Source organism: Schistocerca serialis, chromosome 1 (genome assembly GCF_023864345.2).
Source record: "Schistocerca serialis cubense isolate TAMUIC-IGC-003099 chromosome 1, iqSchSeri2.2, whole genome shotgun sequence".
NCBI lineage: Eukaryota > Metazoa > Arthropoda > Insecta > Orthoptera > Acrididae > Schistocerca > Schistocerca serialis.
The window spans coordinates 1094542169-1094565210 of NC_064638.1; the positions used below are offsets into that span (position 1 = coordinate 1094542169).

General features: G+C 42.4%; 1 protein-coding gene across 1 annotated transcript in view; it reads right to left on the minus strand.

Annotated features, from left to right (window-relative positions):
- Positions 1–17232, minus strand: part of LOC126416193 (ankyrin repeat and MYND domain-containing protein 2) — a 44321-nt gene extending 27089 nt beyond the window's left edge. Inside the window, exons 1-2 of the mRNA XM_050083784.1 lie at positions 16834–17232; positions 16482–16647 (exon numbers count right to left, since the gene is read on the minus strand). Coding sequence (XP_049939741.1) covers positions 16482–16647; positions 16834–17034 — 367 coding nt within the window. The 5' untranslated portion in view covers positions 17035–17232. The remainder of the gene's footprint in view (positions 1–16481; positions 16648–16833) is intronic.
- Positions 17233–23042: the final 5810 nt, after the last annotated feature.

The following is a 23042-nucleotide window of genomic DNA, read 5'->3' on the forward strand; positions in this document are numbered from 1 at the left end:
TAGTGAGAAATAACAATGTCAGAGTGTATGCTTCAAAACCTGATACAAGACACGTGTCACAGGTGGCTCTTCCTTTGGTGGTTACAGTTTTGCTAGTTACAGTACTGGTAAAGGTGGTGATAGGAGAATGCATCAAGCATGTCTTACAGTGGGGACGGTCACAGGAGTAGGAGCCAATAGGGTAGTGAAATGGGTGCAGAAGAAGCATAGCATCTGACTGGGGTATTGCAGGGATTGCAATGGGGTGGAGGGGAACAAAAAGTTCTTAAGTTATTCTTGGTGTGGTTGGCTAAATGTGACACAGAGTGGACCTCTTTTCTGGGCATGACTTTGGAAAGTTATAGCCTCGTCGAAGTATTAATACATTAATGGTCAAGATAGTACTGAGTGACAAAAGGGGGTACCCCTAAGACATTTTTTCCAGGGATCAACTGAACAAGGATAGGATGTAGTGGTCCAAGAAATATGCTTTTGCACTACATTGGTTGGGGTAATTACATATAGTGAAGGCTTGTGAGAATGGTGGTGTTTTACTGTCAGGAATTTGTCTCTGAAAATTACATTTGCCACTAATGCCAAGCCTGAGAAGGAATGTTTGACATCAGAAGGATGGCAACTATCAAGATTTACGGGGGTTGACTGAAAAGTAGTGCCTCCACCTTCGTACCTCTTCAACAGTTGGCAGCAATGGTATGTTGCAGGTACTGGCTTGTTCCGTAGCCTCTTCTCTACAGCTCCAGTTGGCGGGAAGCCTTAGCATTGAACAGTCGTGTTGTTACATTGTAAAGTATGGGACCCTGTGCAGACAATCGGTCAATCTGATTTAAGCAATGTGGAGTCATTGAATTCTTGACACCAGAAGGTGTCAGCCCAAAAGAGATTCATCAGAGAATGAAAGCAGTTTATGGTGATTGTGTTGATGTGAGTACTGTGTGTCGTTGGGCGAGTAAGTTTAAAGATGTTGAGACGGGAACACCTGACCTGCGTGACAAACAAAGTATTGGATGTCCTATGACAGCAACCACCGAGTTTCACAAGCAAAAGTTGACAGGTTGATTCAGGACAATCGTTGTGTCACTCAGAGAGAAACTGCAACCACAATCGGCATTTCACAAGAACATGTGGGTCACATTACTGCTTTGCTTGGCTATCGGAAGATCTGTGCACGATGGGGTACCCCGGATGTTGGCTCCTGAAATGAAAGCGCACAGACTTGAAATTTGCTAAGAACTCCTCTCGCGTTACGAGAATGAAGGTGACTACTCTCTCCATTCAACTGTGACAAGAGACGAAACATGGGTACACCATTACGACCCAGAGACGAAATGTAAGTCTATGGAATATCGACACAAAGACTTGCCCCCGAAAAAGAAATTCAAGGTGCAGCCCTCAGCTGGAAAAATCAAGACCACAGTGTTCTGGGACACAGATGGTGTTTTCCACGTTGATTACCTTGATCGTGGAACAACAATAAATTCAGTGTGTTACATCACAACTCAACGAACTCTGAAACGATGGCTAACAAGGGTCCGAAAGGAAAAGGGAAATGTTTTCCTGCAGTATGACGATGTCGAACCACACACTTCACATGCCACCACAGCAGAACTTCAGAGACTGAAACTCACCACCGTAGGGCATCCTCCATACAGTCCAGATTTAACACCATCTGACTTCTATCTGTTCCCGATAATGAAAGACGATATGCGGGGACATCATTATGTTTCTGATGAAGATGATGAGAGAACTGTGAGACTGTGGTTGTGGAAACAGAGTGTCGACTTCTTCCATGACAGCTTCAGAAAACTTGTTCATCATTGGCAGAAATGCAGCCAATTCGCTGGTGATTATGTGGAAAAGTGAATGTTGGTAATTAAAGCTCACATTCTAAGGATTATTTCTGTGTTTCATTTATTAAAATATTTCCATCCAAACGCAATTAACGAAGGTGGAGGCATTACTTTTCATTCAACCCTCGGATGTAATGTTGTTTCTTCGTAGCTTTAATGTGAATAGAAGTGTGTAGCTGACCCTCAGTGAGGATGAAGTTAACATCAAGGAAAGTGACAGGAGATTTGAACAGAATCATGTGGAATTGAATTTAGAGAATGTATTTAGAGTGTCCAAAAATTTCAACGGGTCAGCCTCATCATGAGTACCTATGGTAAAGATGTCTTTAATGTATCTAAACCAAACCAGGGGCTGAAGAGTAATGGATCCCAGAAAAGACGCTTCGAAGCAACCCATAAAAAGGTTTGCATAGGAAGGAGCCACACTGGTTCCATGAGCATACTCCTGATCTGTTTGTATGTATGTCTCTCAAAGGTAAAACAGATGCTGGTAAGCATCATGCACGAGTTAATAAGAGTGAAAAGCTATGTGCATTGTACATAACAGAGGTGGGAAGCATACAGTGAAAAATAGACAGATCAGAAAATGAAAGATGAAGAAAACTAAAATGGAGTAAAGAAAGGAGTAGTTGCTGTGAAGAAATGCTGAGACTCAGAAAATAAAATAAATTAATGTCAGGTGGGCAGCAAGAACCAAGAACATGTGTTAATGTTAGTTCCCACCTGCGGAGTTCTGAGAAACTGGTGTCTGGGGGAAGCATCAAGACGGCATGTATGGTAAAACAGGCACCAATGTCACGATTGCCATGTTGTAGAGAGTGCTCTGCAACAAGATATTGTGTGTTGCCAGTATACACCCTGTGCCTACACCCATTCATCCTAACTGATAATCTGGTGGTAGTCATGCACTTGTAAAAGGCCAAATAGTGTTTATGTAACAGCTGGTATATGACATGTCATTTCACAGCTGGCTCTCGTTTTGACTGTATATGTTTTGCCAGCTACAGAGCTGGTATAGGCAGTGATAGGAGGGTGCATAGGGCAAGTTTTGCAACAGGGATGGTCACAATGATAGGAGCCACAAGAGATGGAGATGGGTGCAGAAGGAACATAAGGTCTGACAAGAATATTGTGGAGATTGGGAGGTCAACAAAAAGCTATTATAGGTGTGGTGGGCAAAATCTCAAGACAGTATGGATCTCATTTCAGGGTATGATTTTAGGAAGTCATGGCTGTGTTGAAGTAGCTGATTAATACATTCCAAGCCAGGCTAAAATTGAGTGACACGTGGTGTGCACCGAAAATGTTTTTTGGAAGGATCAGCGCGGTACCAGGATTGGATATGATGGCCTGGGGAATCTGCTTTTGAACTAGCTTGGTGAGATAATTATGTTCAGGATGAGGTGAGAATGGTGGTGTAGTGCTGTAAAGAGTCTGCAGCTGAACTAATTTGTTTGCCTCGAATGCCAAGTTTGTATGGGAAGGATGGAAACTGTCAAAATTTAAGTACTGTTGTCTGTTAGTAGTTTTAATGTGGACAGTGTGTAGTATGCCTTTGGTGAGGATGAGATCAACATCAAGGAAAGTGGCATGGGGTTTGGAACAGGACTATGTGAAATTTAATTGGGAGAAGGTACTTAGAGATTACAGGAATTTTAACAGATAGGCCTCACGATGAGTTCATATGGCAAAGATGTCATCAATGTATCTAAACCAAACTAGGGGCTGGAGGCTTATGGATCCCCCTCCAAGCGTTCCATGAGAAGGTTGGCATAGGAAGGAGCCATCCTGGTTCCCATAGCCATACCCCTGTCTGTTAGTATGTCTCCCCCTGAAAGGTGAAGTAGAACTGGCAAAACATATACTATCAAAGGGGGAGCCACCTGTGAAACAACACATCATATACCAGCTGATACGTGACCACTGGCCAGCCTTTACATGAGCATGACTATCACCAAATTATTAGTTAGGATGAATGGACATAGGCAGAGGGTGTTTACTGGCAACATACAATATACTGTTGGAAGAGCATACTCTACAATGTGACAGTCATGAACTCAGTGCATTTCACCACATGTGCCATCTGGATTTTTCACCAGACACCAGTTTTTCAGAACTCTGCAGGTGGAAACTAGCACTACAACATGTTCTTGGTTCTCGTCACTCAGCTGGCCTTAATTTATGTTAACTTCTGAGTCGCAGCGTTTCTTCACAATAGCTACTGCTTTTTCCACTCTGTTTTAGTTTTCTGCATCTTTCATCTTCTGACCTGTCTATGTTTCAATGTCCCCCTCCCACCTCTGTTGCATACAATGCATTTAGTATTTCACTCCTATTAAGTCGTGCATGATGTTTTAGCAGTGATCCTGTCTTGCATTTACCTTGTCTTCCACCTTTAAGCTCTCAAGGTTTTCGAATGTCATCTGGTGCAGTCACCAGCAATCAGTCTTTCCTTCTCATCCTGTCCATTAAGTCACCTGCAGTTCTGGGTGAATTTTCCAAAATCTACCCCTTTACCTAAACTCTCCAGTCCTTTTCCTTCATTCCTCTTCCTTCCCCTTCTGCCAGAAGAAGGAGCCACTGGCTCCGAAAGCTTGCTTAAGTATAACCCCTTCTTATGCGCGTGCTCTGCTGCCACTTGTTTTTGAGTAGATTTTTTACTTGTCTAATTACATTATATTGTCAAAAATTGATTGTTTTTGTTGTTAAATTATTCAGTTGATACACTTTCATATTTGACAGTATATTTGCTTCAAGTCTCCCTTTAAACTATAAAAGATGGATTTTTCCTTGTTTTGTATAATACTTTTGTGTAACATTAACTATCTAGTTAAACAGTTTACATTAAAAATATAAAGTTTGTTTTAATATATGCTAACCAAATTGTTTAATGCTGAATTGCAGAGAACATATTTTCCAACCATCAATCTGTATTCATTGGTTTTAAGCAAAAGGGTATTATAAGGAAAGTAGTAGAAAACTACTCAACATGATACTTCCTGGCAAATTAAAACTGTGTGCCCGACCGAGACTCGAACTCGGGACCTTTGCCTTTCGCAGTCAAGTGCTCTACCATCTGAGCTACCGAAGCACGACTCACGCCCGGTCCTCACAGCTTTACTTCTGCCAGTATCTCGTCTCCTACCTTCCAAACTTTACAGAAGCTCTCCTGCGAACCTGCAGAACTAGCACTCCTGAAAGAAAGGATACTGCGGAGACATGACTGCAGAGTGAAAATCTCATTCTGGAAACATCCCCCAGGCTGTGGCTAAGCCATGATACTGAGATGTTAATCACTTAAGTATGTTACCTACTGATGTGCATTCCCAAAATTTCATTACTCCAAATTAATTATGTTTTGGCGTTGCAATTTTTTTTCCGTCAGTGTATATGGATCACTTTGTGGAGACGACACTAAAAACTGTACAGCTTAAACCTTAACACTTCTTCCATTATGTGGGTGACACCTTCTTTTGAGTGGGAAAAGGGCAGAGATTACATTACATCACATTACATTAATACTTGTTCCATTAATGAATGTGCCATTTTGTAATGATGTGGAATATGTCAGTTTAACGTAAGTTTCCTTTACACAATAAAATCAAATTTTTTTCTTCTTATCTAAAAATTCATTTACTGAGAAGGAGTTGTCATTCAAAAATTCTTTTTAATTTGATTTTAAATGTTAGTTGGCTATCTGCCAGACTTTTAATACTATTTGGCAAATCACCAAAGGTTTTAGTGGCAGCATAATTCATCCCTTTCTGTGAAATCAGATTTAACCCAGAATAGTGAAAATCATTCTTTCTTCTAGTGTTGTAGCTATGCACTTTGCTATTTACTGTACAGAATTGTATGTACCACAAGGGAGCCAAGACAGAATCTTTGGGACACCATTCTTGATACCTCCCCAATTAGAGGACTCGGCTGATTTTTGCAGACTACCTTTACTGTTAATTTTGGCTTCTGCATTCTTCCATTTAAGTATAAACTAAACTATTTATGCACTGTCCCATTCTTATCGAAATACTTCAGCTTATCTAGAAGAATTTCATGATTCACACAGTCAAAAGCCTTCAAGAGAGCACAAAATATCCCAATGGGTGAAGTTCGTTTATTCAGAGCATTTAGTATTTGATCAGTGAAAGCATATATAGCACTTCCTGTTGAAAAACCTTTCTGAAAACCAAACTGAAATTTTGATAGTACTTCATTTTTACAAATATGTGATGCTACTCTTGAATACATTATATGTCCTAAACAAGTTCCTGGACCACACGCACTTCACAATGGCACTAGAACAGAATGGATGGTCTTCCATTTGTGGCCATTCTGATAAGAAGAAAAGCAGATGGTACAGTAGGATGTACAGTCTACAAAAAGAAGACCCGCATACAACCGTACTTTCATGTAAAGAGCTGTCATCATCCAGCACAGCAGTACACTGTTGTGACAACTCTAGTACATAAAGCACATGCCCTTTGTGACAAAGGCAGACTCCCAACCTAGCTGGTTGGAGGTTAAAGGACAAAATATCAAGGTCATCAGTTCCCCATCCAGGGGTACTTCATCTGGAATTAGTGACTTCCGCAAAGTACATGTTCTCATGGTGGAAGTCCATAGGAGCAGTAAGACTGAGGCACAGAACGCAATACTAATACCAGACGTGAGAAAGTATTTACGGAGAAGCATATGGATCAGGCAGGTATATAGGTCAGAGCAGAGTTTATCCAATGGTGAAAAACACCCCTCATCACCACATCTGACCCTCACTTGCCCAATGAAGGGCGAAGACAGTTACGCAGCAGAGAATTTCTTCAAGTCAATACACTGAGAACAATAAAATCAAGAAGAATTTTTAAATTTGATGGGTTTCAGTTGGACTGTCGATAATAAACACAAGAGGACAGAAATAGGTAAGGCAGCAGGTGGTTGTCCCTGTGCTTCAGCATGTAAACAGAGTTGGGCTACCCCCAAACATCACACACTTGCTCCAGCAAAGTCAAGGTGTTGAAGAGTCCCCACTATTCACACGAGAGTGCAGCCATTAAAACAGAAAACAAGGTGCAGCAGAAAAGTTGACAAACCGCATCTAAATGCAAATAAAACAGAATAAGAGGGGAATGAAAGAGGGAGTTGGTCAAGGAGGTTGGGTCAGAGGCCCCCTGACTGAATGCAGTGGGAGATGTCACAACCCCAATCATCCTGCCCCTGCTCCAAAGGTTGCTTAAAACCTTATATCTGAAAATACAAGCCAGTTTCATGGAGAACTAATTATACCATCCAGGAATCATCTGCCAGTATTTGAGACACAAGAATTCAGAAGGCCATGCCTATTGTGGAGGGCCAGAAGAAGGGGCGAAACACCAGGCTGTGAGACTGCTATCTGTAAGGCTCCACAACTATATGTGAGTAGCTCATTACATAAAACAGAACTATGGGTTAGCATGGTGTGACCAATGCAGAGCTGACATAGGATTATGGATTCCTTCCAGGAGGAATGGAAGGAAGAATACCATGCAGTAGTAGTCTCCTCAATAGTACCTAATTTGTTAGAGTGGGCAGTAGCCAGGCAGTAATTATTTGATCATGAGTGAGCAGAGGTCTTATTTGCAACCACAAATCTGCGACTTGGATGAGCAAATTGAATTGGGGGGGGGGAGGGGGGGGTGTTTGAATAATCACTCCTCTAGCCAAATGGTCAGCCAGTTCATTCCCTGGGATACCAAAATGACCTGAGACAGAGAGAAAGACAGCTGAGCAGTCAGAGTGACTAAGTTCAGAGAGAAGGTCATGAACTGTGGAGACCACAGAATGACAAGAGTAACATTTGTCAGTGGCCTAAAGACTGTTCACTGAGTCACTATGCAGTCAAGAGAGGCTCATTTAACAAAGTTAAGGGCTCTGTTAACAGCTATCAGCACCAACATAAAAACACTACGTGTTCCTGACAACAAAGTGTTTACCTGAACAGGAGGGTGTCGAAAGGCATATCCCGTCTTTCCACAGTTTTAGAGGAGTCAGTGCACAAGATGGTAGCACCCTGAAACTTCTGAAGAACTGGATTTGACAGACACCGAACAGCCATGGGGCGACAGACTTTACGACACTGAAATAAATTGGTCCTAAATTGGGGCTTGGGCACCAACCAAGAAGGCATGCACAAGAAAACACAGGGTACACTTCTAGGGATGAGAGGCAGATGTTCTGGCTCAAATGGCTCTGAGCACTATGGGACTTAACATCTGAGGTCATCAGTCCCCTAGAACTTAGTACTTAAACCTAACTAACCTAAAGACATCACACACATCCATGCCTGAAGCAGGATTCGAACCTGCGACCGCAGCGGTCACGCGGTTCCAGACTGAAGCGCCTAGAACCGCACGGCCACACCGGCCGGCGATGTTCTGGCAGAGGGCTGAGAGATGCCTTCCAAATGGTAATCTCACTTGAGGAGTGGTATCCTCGCTTCAGCGAGGAGACTGCCTATGGGACTATTCTGGAAGGATCGAGTGGCCTGTTTAAATCCAACATGGTGGATCAGGTCTAACAATTTCAAAGCCATAGGTGCTGCTGAGCCATAAATGTGGCAATCATAGTCCAGCTGGGATGAGACCAGCGTCCAGTAAATACGGAGAAGAGCAGCACAATCTCCACCCAACAAATTGCGGGCAAGGAAGCAGAGAGCGTTAAGCTAGTCTTCAGCTGACACATTTAGTGAAACCGAGTCAGCTTTCTATCAAAAAGAGACAACATTGAGACTCTCCAACAACATCCAAGTTATAAGAGCATACTGCAAGCCAACACAGACTGATTTATATCTCAACACCCAGAGTTTTCACCACCCAGTCCAGAAGAGAACAGCTTTAAAAACACTGGTATCCAGAGCAAAAACTGTTTTTGACAAGGACCACTTGGATTCTGAAATTAATCACCTGAAGTATGTGTTCCAAAAGAACAGCTACAGTTCAGATGATATAAAGTCAGCATTATCCAAGAAAAGGAAATGTGAAACTGTTGAACATTCACATAATGAGCCACTGGTTGCACACCTTCTATTCTGCGGTGCTCCATCCAGCAAAACACCCACAGTCCTGGGAAGACAAGGTATTGCTTTATATTGTGCATATGTGTCAAAGTTCTTTTACTGTCACCTTTTGAATTCTTTTTATAATTTCCAGAAAAAAATTGTTTTTCAAAAATGCCAATACAGAAAAGTTAAGATTCTTTTCTGTTGATTAGGACCAAGTGGTACTATATTCTCTGGAAAGGTTCCACTTTTAAGTTGGACAGCTTTCATTTAAAAAAATCATTTTTTTAACTTTCAAGGGGAATGTATATCTTCACTGAAGTTGTTTCTTACTAATTTCTTTCTTATGATGTTTATTTCTATTTTCTTTGTTGCAGTTATTTCTTATCACTTTCTTTGCTGCAGTTATTTCTTTTCACTTTCATTGCTGCAGATATTTCTTATACTTTGTTGTAGTTGCCTGTCGGTTTCTTTGTCATGGTTGTTCACTGCAGGTTTCTGTATTGCAGTTGTTCAGTGCTAATTTGTTTACTGAAGAGGCTTCTAAGAAATCTGAGACCATCCAGTGAGTTCTGTGTTTTCGTGAGGAATTTGTCAGTTGACACAATTGCAGTGTGTTTTGTGAAAAGGACTGTTTGAAATGTCTTCTGACTGGGCCACAGGAGAGTGAAATGCGCTCACTATTTGCATACCCATAAAAGAGTGATATATAAGACAAACAAAAAAACAGACTTTGTTCAGGTTGGGAATAAGTGCTTTCATCTGAAGACTCTGTTTCAAAGTGAAGATGTTTCCAGTGATGACTTTTTGTGTTCTAAACGTTTTGACAGAATAACAACAATGATAGTACCTGAACAATATGAAGCCTCCCAAGGTGCAGATTTTACAGCAATTGAGGAAGAACTAAATACCCCGAGTCAGTCAACCATAGAGGTAGGTTATAGCCTTGTTAAGAAGCTGTGGTCAGTGAAGTCGAGTCGTAAGCTCTGTGCATTAAGAAAGTGCAGAAAAATTACTGAAGCTATGGATGAATACACTACAGCAAAACTGACCACACTCTTCAAAGTAGAAATTCCATCCTCAGAAGAAAATAGGCGAAAGGAGTCTTTGAAAGAGCAGATCCCTATTATGGTCATCCTGTAGAAGTAGCTCAAGTTCAAATAATGCGGTTATTTTATCTGGAAGATAAATGGGACAGTTCTCGCCAGAGTGCCAACAAAAGACACTATAACTGTAACAGTTGAAGGTCAAAAAGTTGTGAAAGTGAAGAGGTAAATGACTTGCAGTATTAAAGAAACTTTTGCAATTTATAAGAGTAACTACACAACTTCACATACTGGAAGATCAAAATTTTATGCACTACGACCTGAGTGGGTAATTCTGAACCCACCTAGAGACGTCTGTTATGTGTGCACTGTGTGAATTTCGAACTTTGTTTGGTAACTTTAAAGAACTTACTGGAGCATGTGACGTATGACATCTTGGTTGGGCATGTGAAGTCATTAGTAGTCTGTGACATAAAGCGAGAGACTTGTCTGTTCCAAGAATGTGGTGACTGCCCTGGAAAGGGAGGGCTGTCTTTACAGACACTTGACCTGGAAAACGTAGCAGATAACTCTGCAGAAATTACATATGTGACATGGGAGGAAAATAAACTAATTAAGAAAACTGTTGCATTTAACAGTTTCATTGATAAACTTGGTAAATGGTCAGCGAAAGCAGTAACACACCAGCATCTCAAAAAATTGGAACAACACATTGCAGAAGTGAAAAAGTGTGTACTGGTCTGTCATTCTCCCACAAGAAATACAAGAGTATCATTGGAGTAATGACCAGGTTTCAATTTTTACAGGAGTGACATATTTTCAAAACAAGACCACAAGTGTTGCAGTTATAAGTGATGACACAGGACATGACTCAGCATGTGTTTTGCTACCAATGCGCAAAGTTCTTCAACTGGAAATAGGGGCAGAGAAGATCATCATTTCTGATGGCGCTCCAAGTCATTTTAAAAATCATTACCAGCTGTTTGAATTGAGTAAGTTGCTTGTGCCAACTGACTGGATATACAGTGCTACTGGTCATGGGAAAGGGTGTTGTGATGGTGTAGGAGGCCTGATGAAGCACTATGTTACAAAGCAATCTGTAGAGACCAGATACAGCTGTGATTCAGAATGCTGAGGATTTTATGAGAGTCGTGAAATCTTAAACATCCACAGCCCTCAGTCTTTTGTCCAAAGAGGAAATCAAAGAATTCCGTGAGCAGAAAAAAAAGAACGGTCCTAGGAAACTACTCCTGTGAAAGGAATTCAGAACACACATTTTTTGACTCAAAGTGATGGGCAAACTCATACAGTACGCACTTTAAAGAGAAATTTGGTTCATTCTGCCAACACCTCAGAAACAGCAGGATAATATTCAGATTCACAACCTGAGAAGTGGGATGTTTGTGGCGTGTGTGTATGACCAACTGGTGGACTGCCCAGATTATAGACACCAGTTATGAGTTAAACGAAATTGTAATGAACTTTATGCTACCACATGGACTAGCTGCTGGATACAGGTTTCCAGCTGAAGGACAGCAACACCACCATCAGTGCTCACTTCCTACTCAGAATGTTTTGAAGATTGTAAGTGCTCCAGTTCCTACTGGTTAAACAACAGAAAGGCATCACTCTATATCAAAGGAAGATACTGAAGCAGTGGAACACACTTTTAGTTCATTGACTGGTTAATTTCAGTACAAAACAGAGTGCACAGAAGTTGTATAAATTGAACCCTTTAAGTCTTTGGACCTTTCACATACACTTTGAAACCATTTAAAATGCTTGAAAAATGAGTCTCTTACTCATATTTCAAAACTAAAATTATGTTAAATAAGGCTAGGTTTTGATTTTTATGAGCCTGTTACATGATATGTGGTAATAAAAGAGGTTTTATGTATGGCAAAAATTTCAATCGTTTACAAAACCTGTCCAAAAGAACTTTGACAGGTAAGTCCAAATGGAGGATTTCTTTGTAATGATAAAGCAATTATCTTTCAAATAAAATAAAACGACAAAATATCTAGAACTGTTCCAGAGATACAACATTTTAAATTTTTTTTTTTCCAGACTTCGCATCTTCAAATTGGTATGCGCAGTGTCATCTTTGGAAGGCTGTATTCAGAGCAGAAATTTTTTTGGAGGGAAAAAAACGTGTTTCTTACTTAGGCCTTCATTTTAACATATGCTAAATTCAATAACAACCGAGACTATGAAGGTAAGATTTTTTTCCTAGCTTGCCTGAATTGATATGGACTATGCCTTACGCAGCTGTGAAACTGGGCAAGAGGGCACAGCAGTTAAGGAAATGGATTTCTCATTTTGGAAAGGGGATGGCAGATTTCCTTCACCATTGTTGTCTGATCTACATATATACCACAAAAATCGCCTTACAGTGTGCGGTAGAGGTTACATTAATCCCACTATCATTTTCACCTTTGCTGTTCCATTTTCAGTGCATGGGATGAATTACTGTCAATAAGCTTCCTTATGAGCTCTAATTTATCACATTTTTTCATCATGGTTATTTCAAAATGGATATGTGGGAGAAAGTAATATGTTGCCAGAACTCTACTTCAAAGGTATGCTCTCTGAATTTCAACAGCAACCTTCTCCCTGTTGCACAATATCTCTCTTGTAGAGGCTGCTACTGGAGTTTGGCGAGCATCTCTGTAACACTCTTGCATCTACTACACAATACCGTGATAAAACACCTGCTTTTCCTAAAATTAGTTTTATGTGGGTTATCCCACTTTAGTTCCTTCCATACAGTTACTCCCAGATCTTTAAGATTACTACAGATTCTAGCAATTTTTCGCTAAAGTCTTGAACCTGGTCACAAATCTGGTATGATACTTGGTAAATTCATATTTTCTTCACTAAGCAAGTACGGAACTGCATCGAATGCCTTCTGGAAATCAAGGAACAAGGCATCAACTGGGCACCCCTGCTCATTGTACCCTGGATTGCACGGATGAACAAAGTGGGCTCTGTTTCACAAGATACCTGTTTACTGACCCACCTGGGTTTTTGTAAAGGAGATTTTCACTTTCTAAACACATTATAACGCTTTAGAACAGAACACTTACCATAATTCTACAGCAAATTGACATCAGTGACATAAGTCTGCAATTATGTGCATCAGTTCATCAACTCATCCTGAAAACAGGAATGACCTGTGCTTTTTTTTTTTTTTTTTTTTTTTTCTTCTTCTCTTATCACTAGGTACTCCTTATTGTTCCAACCACCTACAATAAACTACTACTAAAAGAAGCAAGTTCTTTCACATCGCTTTAGAATTTTACCTGGTCCAGATGCCTTTCCACTAGAGAACAATTGTAGTTGCTTTTGTATTCTGTGATATCTTATCTCAATATCTGCTGTATTACATTCTTCCACAATGAGACAGTTTTTGGATTACTGAACGCAGTTTTTGGTCTTGTCTACCATCTTCTGTTTTGCTGCCATTGCACTGAGTGATGGAACACAGGATTTTATTCTGCTTATTGACTTTATCTAAGATTGAAACTGGAACCTCTTAGGATTTTTAGTCAGATTGGTTGGCAAAATTTTATTCTTTAATTCATTGAATGCAATTCACAGTGCTCTCCTTATCCTCATTTTGGCTTCGTTCAGCTTTTGTTTGTCTACAAGTTTTTGGCTTCGCTTAAATCTGTGGTGGAGCTCTGCCCTTATGTTCAGTACCCAGTGACCTCCACGTGAGCAGAATGTTAAACCCTACCCTCCTTCTTTCCTCCAACTATTTCATGAGGGGGTCAATAAATCACTTTACACATCAGACGAAACTTTTGATGTTCTTGATTGACAATGTGTTTTCAGCTTACAGGAACTCATACTGTACACCATCTGGCCTTTTGAGTAGCATGAGACAAATAATATAGAATTCAATTTCCATATTGATAACAACTATTTTATGAACTAACATCCCCTGCCCCTCTTTTGTATTTCCTTCTGATGGCAAAACTTGGAATGCTTTGTGGCAAAAGTAGACCATCATTGCATCGAATACATTATTACAAAAGATACCTGTCCTCAATCAACTATAGCTGTGAGAAATACTGACTATTAATTCTGACTGACATTTATGTCTTGACAGCATGTGCAAACTGATTAAGCAGAATCTAGAATACATCCTATAATGCACTTTTGCTTATTAACATACTTCTTAGCACCCTAAACTTGCAAAGTTGTTCGCTGGTTTTGCTGATATTCCATGGTCTGCCAATAAACACACACGTCTAAGTGTCCAGAATACTTTGACATATATTTCCAGAGGCTAATGTGGTTCGTGCTGGAACAGTGATTTATTATTTCTTTATTATATCTAGAATATTTCAGGTTTTCAACCAGAGAAAGTTAACCACAGAGCATCTAGCTCTCTCCTTTGAGAGAAAGATTGTCTCCCAAGGAGCCTTACAAACTGATGTCATTACTGAGGTGAAACAAGCAACAAGATATGAACTAAATGAAATATATCTGATGTGCACTATTAATTAGTTGCTACTTTACATAATCACTATCAGTGCCACTGCACTTCTCATTCCCTCCCTCTAATACCTTACAAGTTTTTTTCCTGGTCTCTAAATAATTTTCTCGATGTCTCTTGAACCTCAATGTGATCTGTGAAATTATCTCCATCCAAGTGTTCTTTCAACTTTTTAAATAAGTGAAAGCATCTCTAGGAGGATGTGTATCATATGCTGTATGCTCCAAAATTTTCCCTCTGAGCTAAGTGCAGATTGTGGATTGATATAATCACACAGTAAACAAATTTCTTGCAAATGCCTTTCTTGTCATTTGTTTTCAACAGTTCAGGGCATTGCTTTGTAGTGTGACAGGAAATACTGGCATTGATACTGTTTCCTCATGGCAAATGTTTTCATATGGAGTAAAACAAAATTGCCATTATTCTTTGGTGGTCAGCTGATAAATTTCTCTCAGGTGTGTATGGTAACATCTCCCTGTTTTCCTTTGTTCTTCTCTCTCTCTCTCCCTCTCCTTTTATTCTGAAGTATATGTTGGGTTGAGTTTCATTGCCTATCATAACACTATACACACAACCATCTTCTGTGACAATACAAACCATGCATCTTTTAGACAATGAATTGACTTGGCCATTAAATGGGGAAGAGGACTTTTCTCTATTGAACAGTTGCTAATCTAATCAAGTGCAGTCAAAAGCAAAATGAGTCAGATAAGAGAATCTCGCAGCATGAACATCTGAAAAACGTGATAAACCTCACCACAGCTGATCACTGGAAGAATTGTCATACTGATAGCTGTGGATGATGGTCCTTGGACATTCTTCGTTAGTGGAGTAATTTCTCTGATTTATTCCAATAACAATTGCAACTCTAGTTGTGTCAAATTACACAGTTTGCTTCCCTACGCCAAAATGTAACGAGTAACCCACCAAATCTCCATGCTTGGGACTGGGACTTGCAACTATTCCCTGTAAGTGCTTCATTTATTTTATTTATTTTTCATCCAAGGATCATCGCACAATGATATATGATTTGCCAAAGTAATAAGTGCAAATCAATAGGACAAAATATACAACACACATCATACATAAGATACTTTACGAGAATGGGGCAGGTATCCTATGGGGGTTATGGCAGGTTGTTAACTGTAGTCTTGTCTAAGGAACCATCCCAGCATTTGCCTTAGTGATCCAGGTAAACCGTGGGGAATCCAAATCAGGATGGCCAGACAGCGCAACTTCATCCCGCCAAAAATGAGGTCAGTGCTTTCAGAGCTGCACTGCCCTTGAGTTGTAGACATTCCAGCTCACTGTACAAGTGACTCATCTCTACTAGTGATTGAATGAGTAATAAGCTCTTCAAACCGGCTTCCGTCATCAGGGAGATGATCAAACTTCATTATTTAGAAGAGGTAAGATTAATATAAAGGTGTGTAGAAATAAAAGATGGCCTTTCACTGCAACATACACTTCACTTCAACAGAAGATTACAATATCTGTCAATAATAAGACTTTTAGCCTAGAGATATATAAATGAAACTACCTTTTTTTCTGTACAGTAACAAAATACACTTGGCTGCAAAATCTTGAATGACAATATGTAGCTCACTATTTTCCTGTTCAACTGGTCATTCCTCTTAACTACAGATGCAGACTTTTATGCATGACAAATTGGAAGCAGTGAGATTTCTTTTGTGTGTGTGTGTGTGTGTGTGTGTGTGTGTGTGTGTGTGTCAGGGGGGGGGGAGGGAGAGGGAGGGAGGGGGAGGGAGAGAGAGAGAGAGAGAGAGAGAGAGAGAGAGAGGGGGGGACATTGCTATTTGTTGTAAAGTTATAACAGTTTCAAGTTTCATCACATATTATGTAATTTGCACTACACCACGGTTACTTACACAAACTTTGAACAAATTACCTACAAAACTGCCACACTAGAAATAACTGCTGTTAAGTTCGGGAAACACCGACATAAAGATACCAGACGAAGCATAGCATGGCGTCTATTACTAAAAATAATACAACTAATGAGATCAGTTGTCTAAACAAACAAAGTTCGTTACCAACAAATGCTGCCATTTGCGAAGCTGTTCTTCCAACTGTATTGGTTGCATGACTCTTGGCCCCTGCCATGAGCAATAAGCGACATAACTCTGCGTTCCCTGACAACGCCGCAAAGTGTAACGCAGTGTAGCCATGCTCATGTTTTCCAGAATTTACGTCGGCCCCCTGAAAATTTGTTAATAAAGAAAACATGACAAAAATCTAAAAATTTTAAAGTTTGATTGGTAACACCTAAACGATTAGTTTGATTGCGAAAACAGAAACAAAAATTCTGCCACCTGCTCTGTTCTAAATATTCGATTAAGACTGACAGCTGATTCAAAACCGCGTCTGCACTGTGTTGACACTTACCTGATCCAATAACATTTGCACCATTTCCTTGTTTCCTTTGTATGCAGCATGTTGAAGTGGCGTCATACCATTTTCATCAAATACGTCAGGTTTCATTTTGTATTGTAATAGAAGGCTTTTTAAGCCGTCTGCGTCATTATTTGCAATTTTTTCAAATACTTCTTTCTCCGCCTCACTCGTACCGCCGCACTCAGATGCCATTGCTATCAAAGTAGTTCAATCACAGAACTTCCTCACCTGCTCTAGCTGGAAACATTACTTTCATCATTTTCTTGACGATTGCTACGTTTACGTAGGACACAATTTCCAGCAGACGAATACCGAATTTTGGAAACCGTTTTTCGCTGTCGTTTTTACATGTTTAGCTTGTTTACATGTTTAGCTGGTTTTCCATCCTCAGCCGCCACTCGAGGCTACAAAGACAGAAGTTTAAGAGATCAAGTATTGTCTGCGATTATGCGGTAGTTTGCACTTACCCCCCCCCCCCCCCTTTATATATATAGACCCTCCACTCGCCGTGTACCGACCGCCACGAGGCCGCCTCACCGTTCACGACGCTGACACTCTTCTCCGCGTTGGAGACAAGCTCTTCCTCGCCGGAGACATGAACGCACGCGCTAGATCTGGAATTCGCGGACACGGCGGAACATCAGTGGGAGGCGTCTTTATCACGCTGCCGAGATGGCACGAGCTTTCCTCTATGGACCTGACGAGCCAACGCACTATCTTCCAAATGGCAACGCTCCAGATGTCCTGGACATTTGTCTTGTCAAAGGCGTAAACTGGTTTGTCACACCCAGTACTCCATACCATGAACTCCGACCACCTGCCAGTGCTCTTCCAACTCCACTTCGATCCACTTCCTCATGCAGCCAAGCTCGACACCAGGAAGACCAACTGGCCACTTTTCCAGCAGCTTGTTATGGATCACCTACCAGAACAGCCACCATTGTTAGACACAGACGTCAATGCTGCTCTCGACACTTTGAACACAGCTCTTACCACAGCTGTCGTTAACTCCACGCCGCCTCCCAGGACCTCCACTGTGGCAGCCCCAGCTCTCCCTGTGGATATCCAGGATCTCATCCGGGAACGAAATCGCCTTAACAGAGTTTGGCATGAAACACCGCAGCCTCAGCTGAAGCGTCGAATCAACCATCTATGCCGCACCATCAAGGCTGCACTTGCTGCCCATCGTATACGCCAATGGGAGGAGAAGCTTACCTTAGTTGGTCCTGGGGCTGACACGTGGGAGATTGTCCGTTCCCTCACTCGGCATCGCCCACAACTGCCGCCACTCACTACCACAGATGGACCTGCCTTCAGGCCTGCAGTTAAAGCAGAGGCCGTGGCAACGACTTTCGAGGCAAACTTCTGGCCACTTGTGGAACCAGTTAAACTGGTGAACGTCCAAACTGTCGAGACCAGACTTGCTGCCTTCCTCGATGGAGGCCATGGTGACGTCACCATTGTATCGATGTCTGAACGGGAGGTCACTGAACACATTAGACGGTTGCCCCAGGAAAGGCCCCAAGACATTACAATGTTGATGGGAGAGTCCTCCACATGCTGCCCAGGCTAGCCATCTTATATGTAGTATCTCTCTTCGACGCCATCTTTGAGCAAATGCGGTTTCCTGAAGCTTGGAAGAAGGCTGTCGTTGTGGCGGCCCCTGAAACCGGGCAGAAACAGGACCTTACCAGCGAATTATCGCCCCATCAGCCTCTTCCCGACGTTGAGCAAAGTGTTTGAGAGAATCCTACTCTCCAGATTCGGCCGGCTGCTTCATCAGGACAACATCATTCCACGGGAGCAGTTCGGATTTCGTCAGCATCACTCTACTACTCAGAAGTTACTCTGCGACGTCGAGGAGGCAACACTGGCCTTCAACAACCAGGAGTTTTGCGGCCTTGTCCTGCTTGATGTGTCAATGGCTTTTGACACCGTATGGCACCAAGGCCTTCACTACAAGCTGTTCCACCTTGGCATCCCATCGTGCTTCGTATGCCTCCTTTCCAGCTACCTTGAGGCACTTACTTTTGTCGTCCCGGTTGGTACTACGACTTCTTCTGTTTGCCAAGTAATTGCCAGAGTACCACAAGGGAGTGTTCTTGGCCCGATCCTGTAGAACGTCTACACCTCTGACCTGCCAGTTCCCCGAGAGTAGGTCGCGCCAACTACGCAGATGACACGGCACTCTTCTCATGACATCGGAACATTGATGCTGTCCTCCGACGTTTACAAACAGCACTGCAAGACCTTGAGCGTTGGGCTGCTGACTGGAGGATTGGCTTCAACGCCACCAAGACGCAGGGGATGATACTTACCCGCCGTCGCCCACCTGATGCGCAACCACTGGTTCTTTGTAACCAGTCCATCACCTGGACAATTACTGCCACCTACCTTGGAGTCCTCCTCGATCGCCAGCTTACCTAGAAGGCTCACATCGCCACTGTCCACCAGAAGACGTCTCAGAGGGCCGGGGCATTATACCCCATGCTCAATGCAACCTCCTCGCTCCCAGTCAACAATGGTCTGCACCTATACCGCACCTGCATCTGTCCAGTCATGGACTACGCGTGTGAAGTCTGGGGCAACACTGCTCCCTCACACATACAGAAGCTCCAACAACTACAAAACAACTACCATGTACCAAACGACTTTCCTCACTGTCTCCTTCACGAAGCTGAAGAAGAACCCCTAGTAAAGGAGCGATTTCAAGAAGCGGTGCGCCGGTTTTACAACACCACCCACACTTCCGACAACCCACTCGTCCAGCAGCTAGTACGACCAAATGACAGTCACGACCACTATAGGCGGCTCATTGCCCTGATCGAATAGACAGGTCAACATAGAAGCTTCACCACCACCTACTCCTCTCCGAGACTAACACCATCAAATAAGATGTCCACCATCACCTACAATCCACAGCAATGGTAGGAAATGCACTTCTGGGTAAACCCTGCATTCCAGATAGACTTGGGCTACTCAACACCCAGTCCAGAAGATATGAGGCCGCGCGCTCCCACACAGGCATGATGAGCAGCACGAAAGGTCTACCGCCACTTATGCATAGTGGTTAGTGTTCACTAAGTGAGGTCTTCACTGGATGTGGGTACTGCGATGTTTTCGTACATCTGTTTATGATTAACCTTTAATACACGCTCATCTGGAGATAGATTGGGTCGAAAACTGATTGAAGGTTAGTGGTTTGGAGGGTAGAACGGAAAAAATGCCAAGGCAAGAGCCAAAGGAAAAAAACCTCTGTGATAGTCGTGCCGAGTAGCAGTAGCAGTAGCGGACTGCTTGCTACCTGCGACAGATCATGCAAAGGTTAGGTAAGTTAGTAGTGAGTATCATGCAGGCGGATACCTTTGACAATGTGAGGCGTTGTCACTCGGCAGGTGCAGCTGAGTACTGGAGTTGTCATCTCGCCCAGCATCAACATACCTGTAACAGTCCAGTTCATCATTTGTTAGTGTCCGATAGGCCATTACCGGATTATTTGTCGTTAGTACTTGTTTATGCGTTAGTGTGCGAGTTTATTGGCATCCATGCTGTTGCATGTTGGTCGACTGTGATAGCAGCTGGCATGTCCAGTTAGTATTGCTGATGTGCAGGGGCTCACCGATGTTGTCGCTTGTAAGTGTTAGATCGTCATAGGTGGTTAGCGCTAGCTAGCAGTGTCTTTGGTCACTTATGCTTCCATCTATAATTGTGATCATACTTCCTCAGAGTAAGGATGAGAGGATTGTTCGAGTGTCTCGAGTTCCCGTACAGTCATGTGGTGAGTTTTTTAAATTTTTTTCTTGAGGCTTTCAAGGCGGTAGTCATTGTGAAGATCTGTGGTGCGAGTGTAGTGTGGAGCTTTACTAATGACATGGTAGCACTTTCTTTTGTAGGATCTGCCGGTGTGTAGGAGTGGCATATCCCCAGACAAGAGCTGAATACATCATCTGAAGTCTGATCGGTGTCATGTATATGGATCTTGATACTCTTCTATTTAGTGTACTTTCCCTGTTCAGCATTGGGTAAATTTGTTTGAACCTCACATCCACTCTGTTGGCTATGTATTCTGTGTGTTCCCCACCCCAGTCCAGGTAGACACCAGGGTATCTAACTTTCTCTTGGAAACGTACTGGGGGTGCATGTAGTATTACCAGTCTACAATGCTGATGTTTGCGCTATAGTTTCAGTCTGTGTGTGAACAGAACTGCTTCACATTTGTCAAAGTTTACATTAATATGTCATCATTTGAACCAAGGCCGTGATGACTGGGTGTTGTGTGTTGTCCTTAGGTTAGTTAAGTTTAAGTAGTTCTAAGTTCTCGGGGACTGATGACCATAGACGTTAAGTCCCATAGTGCTCAGAGCCATTTTTGAACTAAGGCTCAGCCGTTCTGAGTGTTGTCTGTAATTGCGAATTTATGTTCGACAGTTTTCAGTCTTGTTGCAAGGATGGCTGTGCCATCCACATAGATGGCTAACAGCATGTTTTGTGTTGCTGGGGGATCATTAAACTAGAGGCAGAACAAGATGGGCCCCAGTATGTTTCCCAGGGATACTCCAGCTTGAATACAGTGTCATTTCAATTGTTTTCAGTGGTGAAACATCTGTTGCTGAGATATGAGTGTACGAGCCTGCCAGGGAAACCAGCATTGCTTAGTTTGCATATGAGGCCGTTGGGCCACTGATGGTCGAAAGCTTTTATGATGTCCAGGAGCACAGCCCCTGTTCTTTTGTTCGTGTTATAGCTGTGTATTGTGTGTCCAACTATGCAGAGGAGTTGTTGTGTTGTAGAGTGGTGATTCCTAACGCCAAACTGTTCTGGCCTTAGGGTGTCATTCACAAAGTGAAGCATTTTAGTATTACATGCTCTGAGTGAGCACAGCAGACTGATGGGTAGGTAATTTTGTGGGAGGGAGTGGTCTTTCCCTGGCTTCCTAAACATCAGGACCTTAGCCACCTTCTAAAAGTCAGGGACGTGTTGGTATTATAAGATGTCATTCATTATGTGTGTAAGTTATTCTACAGTTCTATCCATTAACTCCTGGAGAACACCGTTTTGAGTGCCATCAGGGCCAGGGGCTTTCCTAACATTGGAATGCTTGACAGCCCATGTGATTTGGTTTATGCTAGTATGTGTGATCTCATTGCATGTGGGCCTGGCTGCAAGTAGTGTAACCTCCTGGTCCATTTCAAGTGTGAATACTGCATCTGATGGAACCAGAATCAGCCTGAAAAACACTGCAAGTATTGTGGCCATAAGCTCTGCCTTCTCCTTCGCCAAGTATGCAGTGCTGTCTGGGTCTCGTAAAGTAGGAATGTAGTATTTCTCCCTGGTAATATGTCTGGCTAGCTTCCACATGCCAGGATGTATGACCGGCCGGAGTGGCCGTGCGGTTCTAGTCGCTACAGTCTGGAGCCGAACGACCGCTCCGGTCACAGGTTCGAATCCTGCCTCGGGCATGGATGTGTGTGATGTCCTTAGGTTAGTTAGGTTTACTTAGTTCTAAGTTCTAGGCGACTGATGACCTCAGAAGTTAAGTCGCATAGTGCTCAGAGCCATTTGAACCATTTGAACTGGCATGTGTGACATCTAGCCCAGTGAGTTTTTTCCCCCACTGTTCGTTTCTAAATGTTTGTATTTTCTCCCGTATTAGTCCCTGGAGTCTGTTAACATGAAGTTTATAGAACGGACACCTGGTATAGTGTCAGTATCTGCTGAGGTGGTTAGTCATTGAGATAAGTCCTAGGATCTCCTAGGGCAGGGCTGTCGAGTGTTGTTAAGGTGTTGGTGTGAAATGGCGTCCGACATTGCGTCTTGGACAACAGTAGAGAGAACTTCCACTGCCTCATCCATTTGTTGTGTGCTGTTAATTTCGTGAGTGTCTAGACTACGACTATCAAGCGTTTCCTTGAACAGAGTTCAGTTCTCGTGCTTGTAATTCATTATTCTGCTTGGTTCCGTGTCCTGCAGTATTTTTTTTTCGGTATGAAGTGTTACAGGCATGTGGTCTGAGTCCAGATCGTTTTCAATCATCAGACCTGAGTCGGGCATGTGTGGGCATGTATGTTGGGACATCTGGCCCTAGTATAATATAGTTTTGGCCTAGGTGCATGTTCGCATACTTTCTCGCATTTGAAGGTACGTATTCGCGAATTCCAGTCGGGGTGTTTTGCATTTAAATGTCCATTAGCGATTACCCA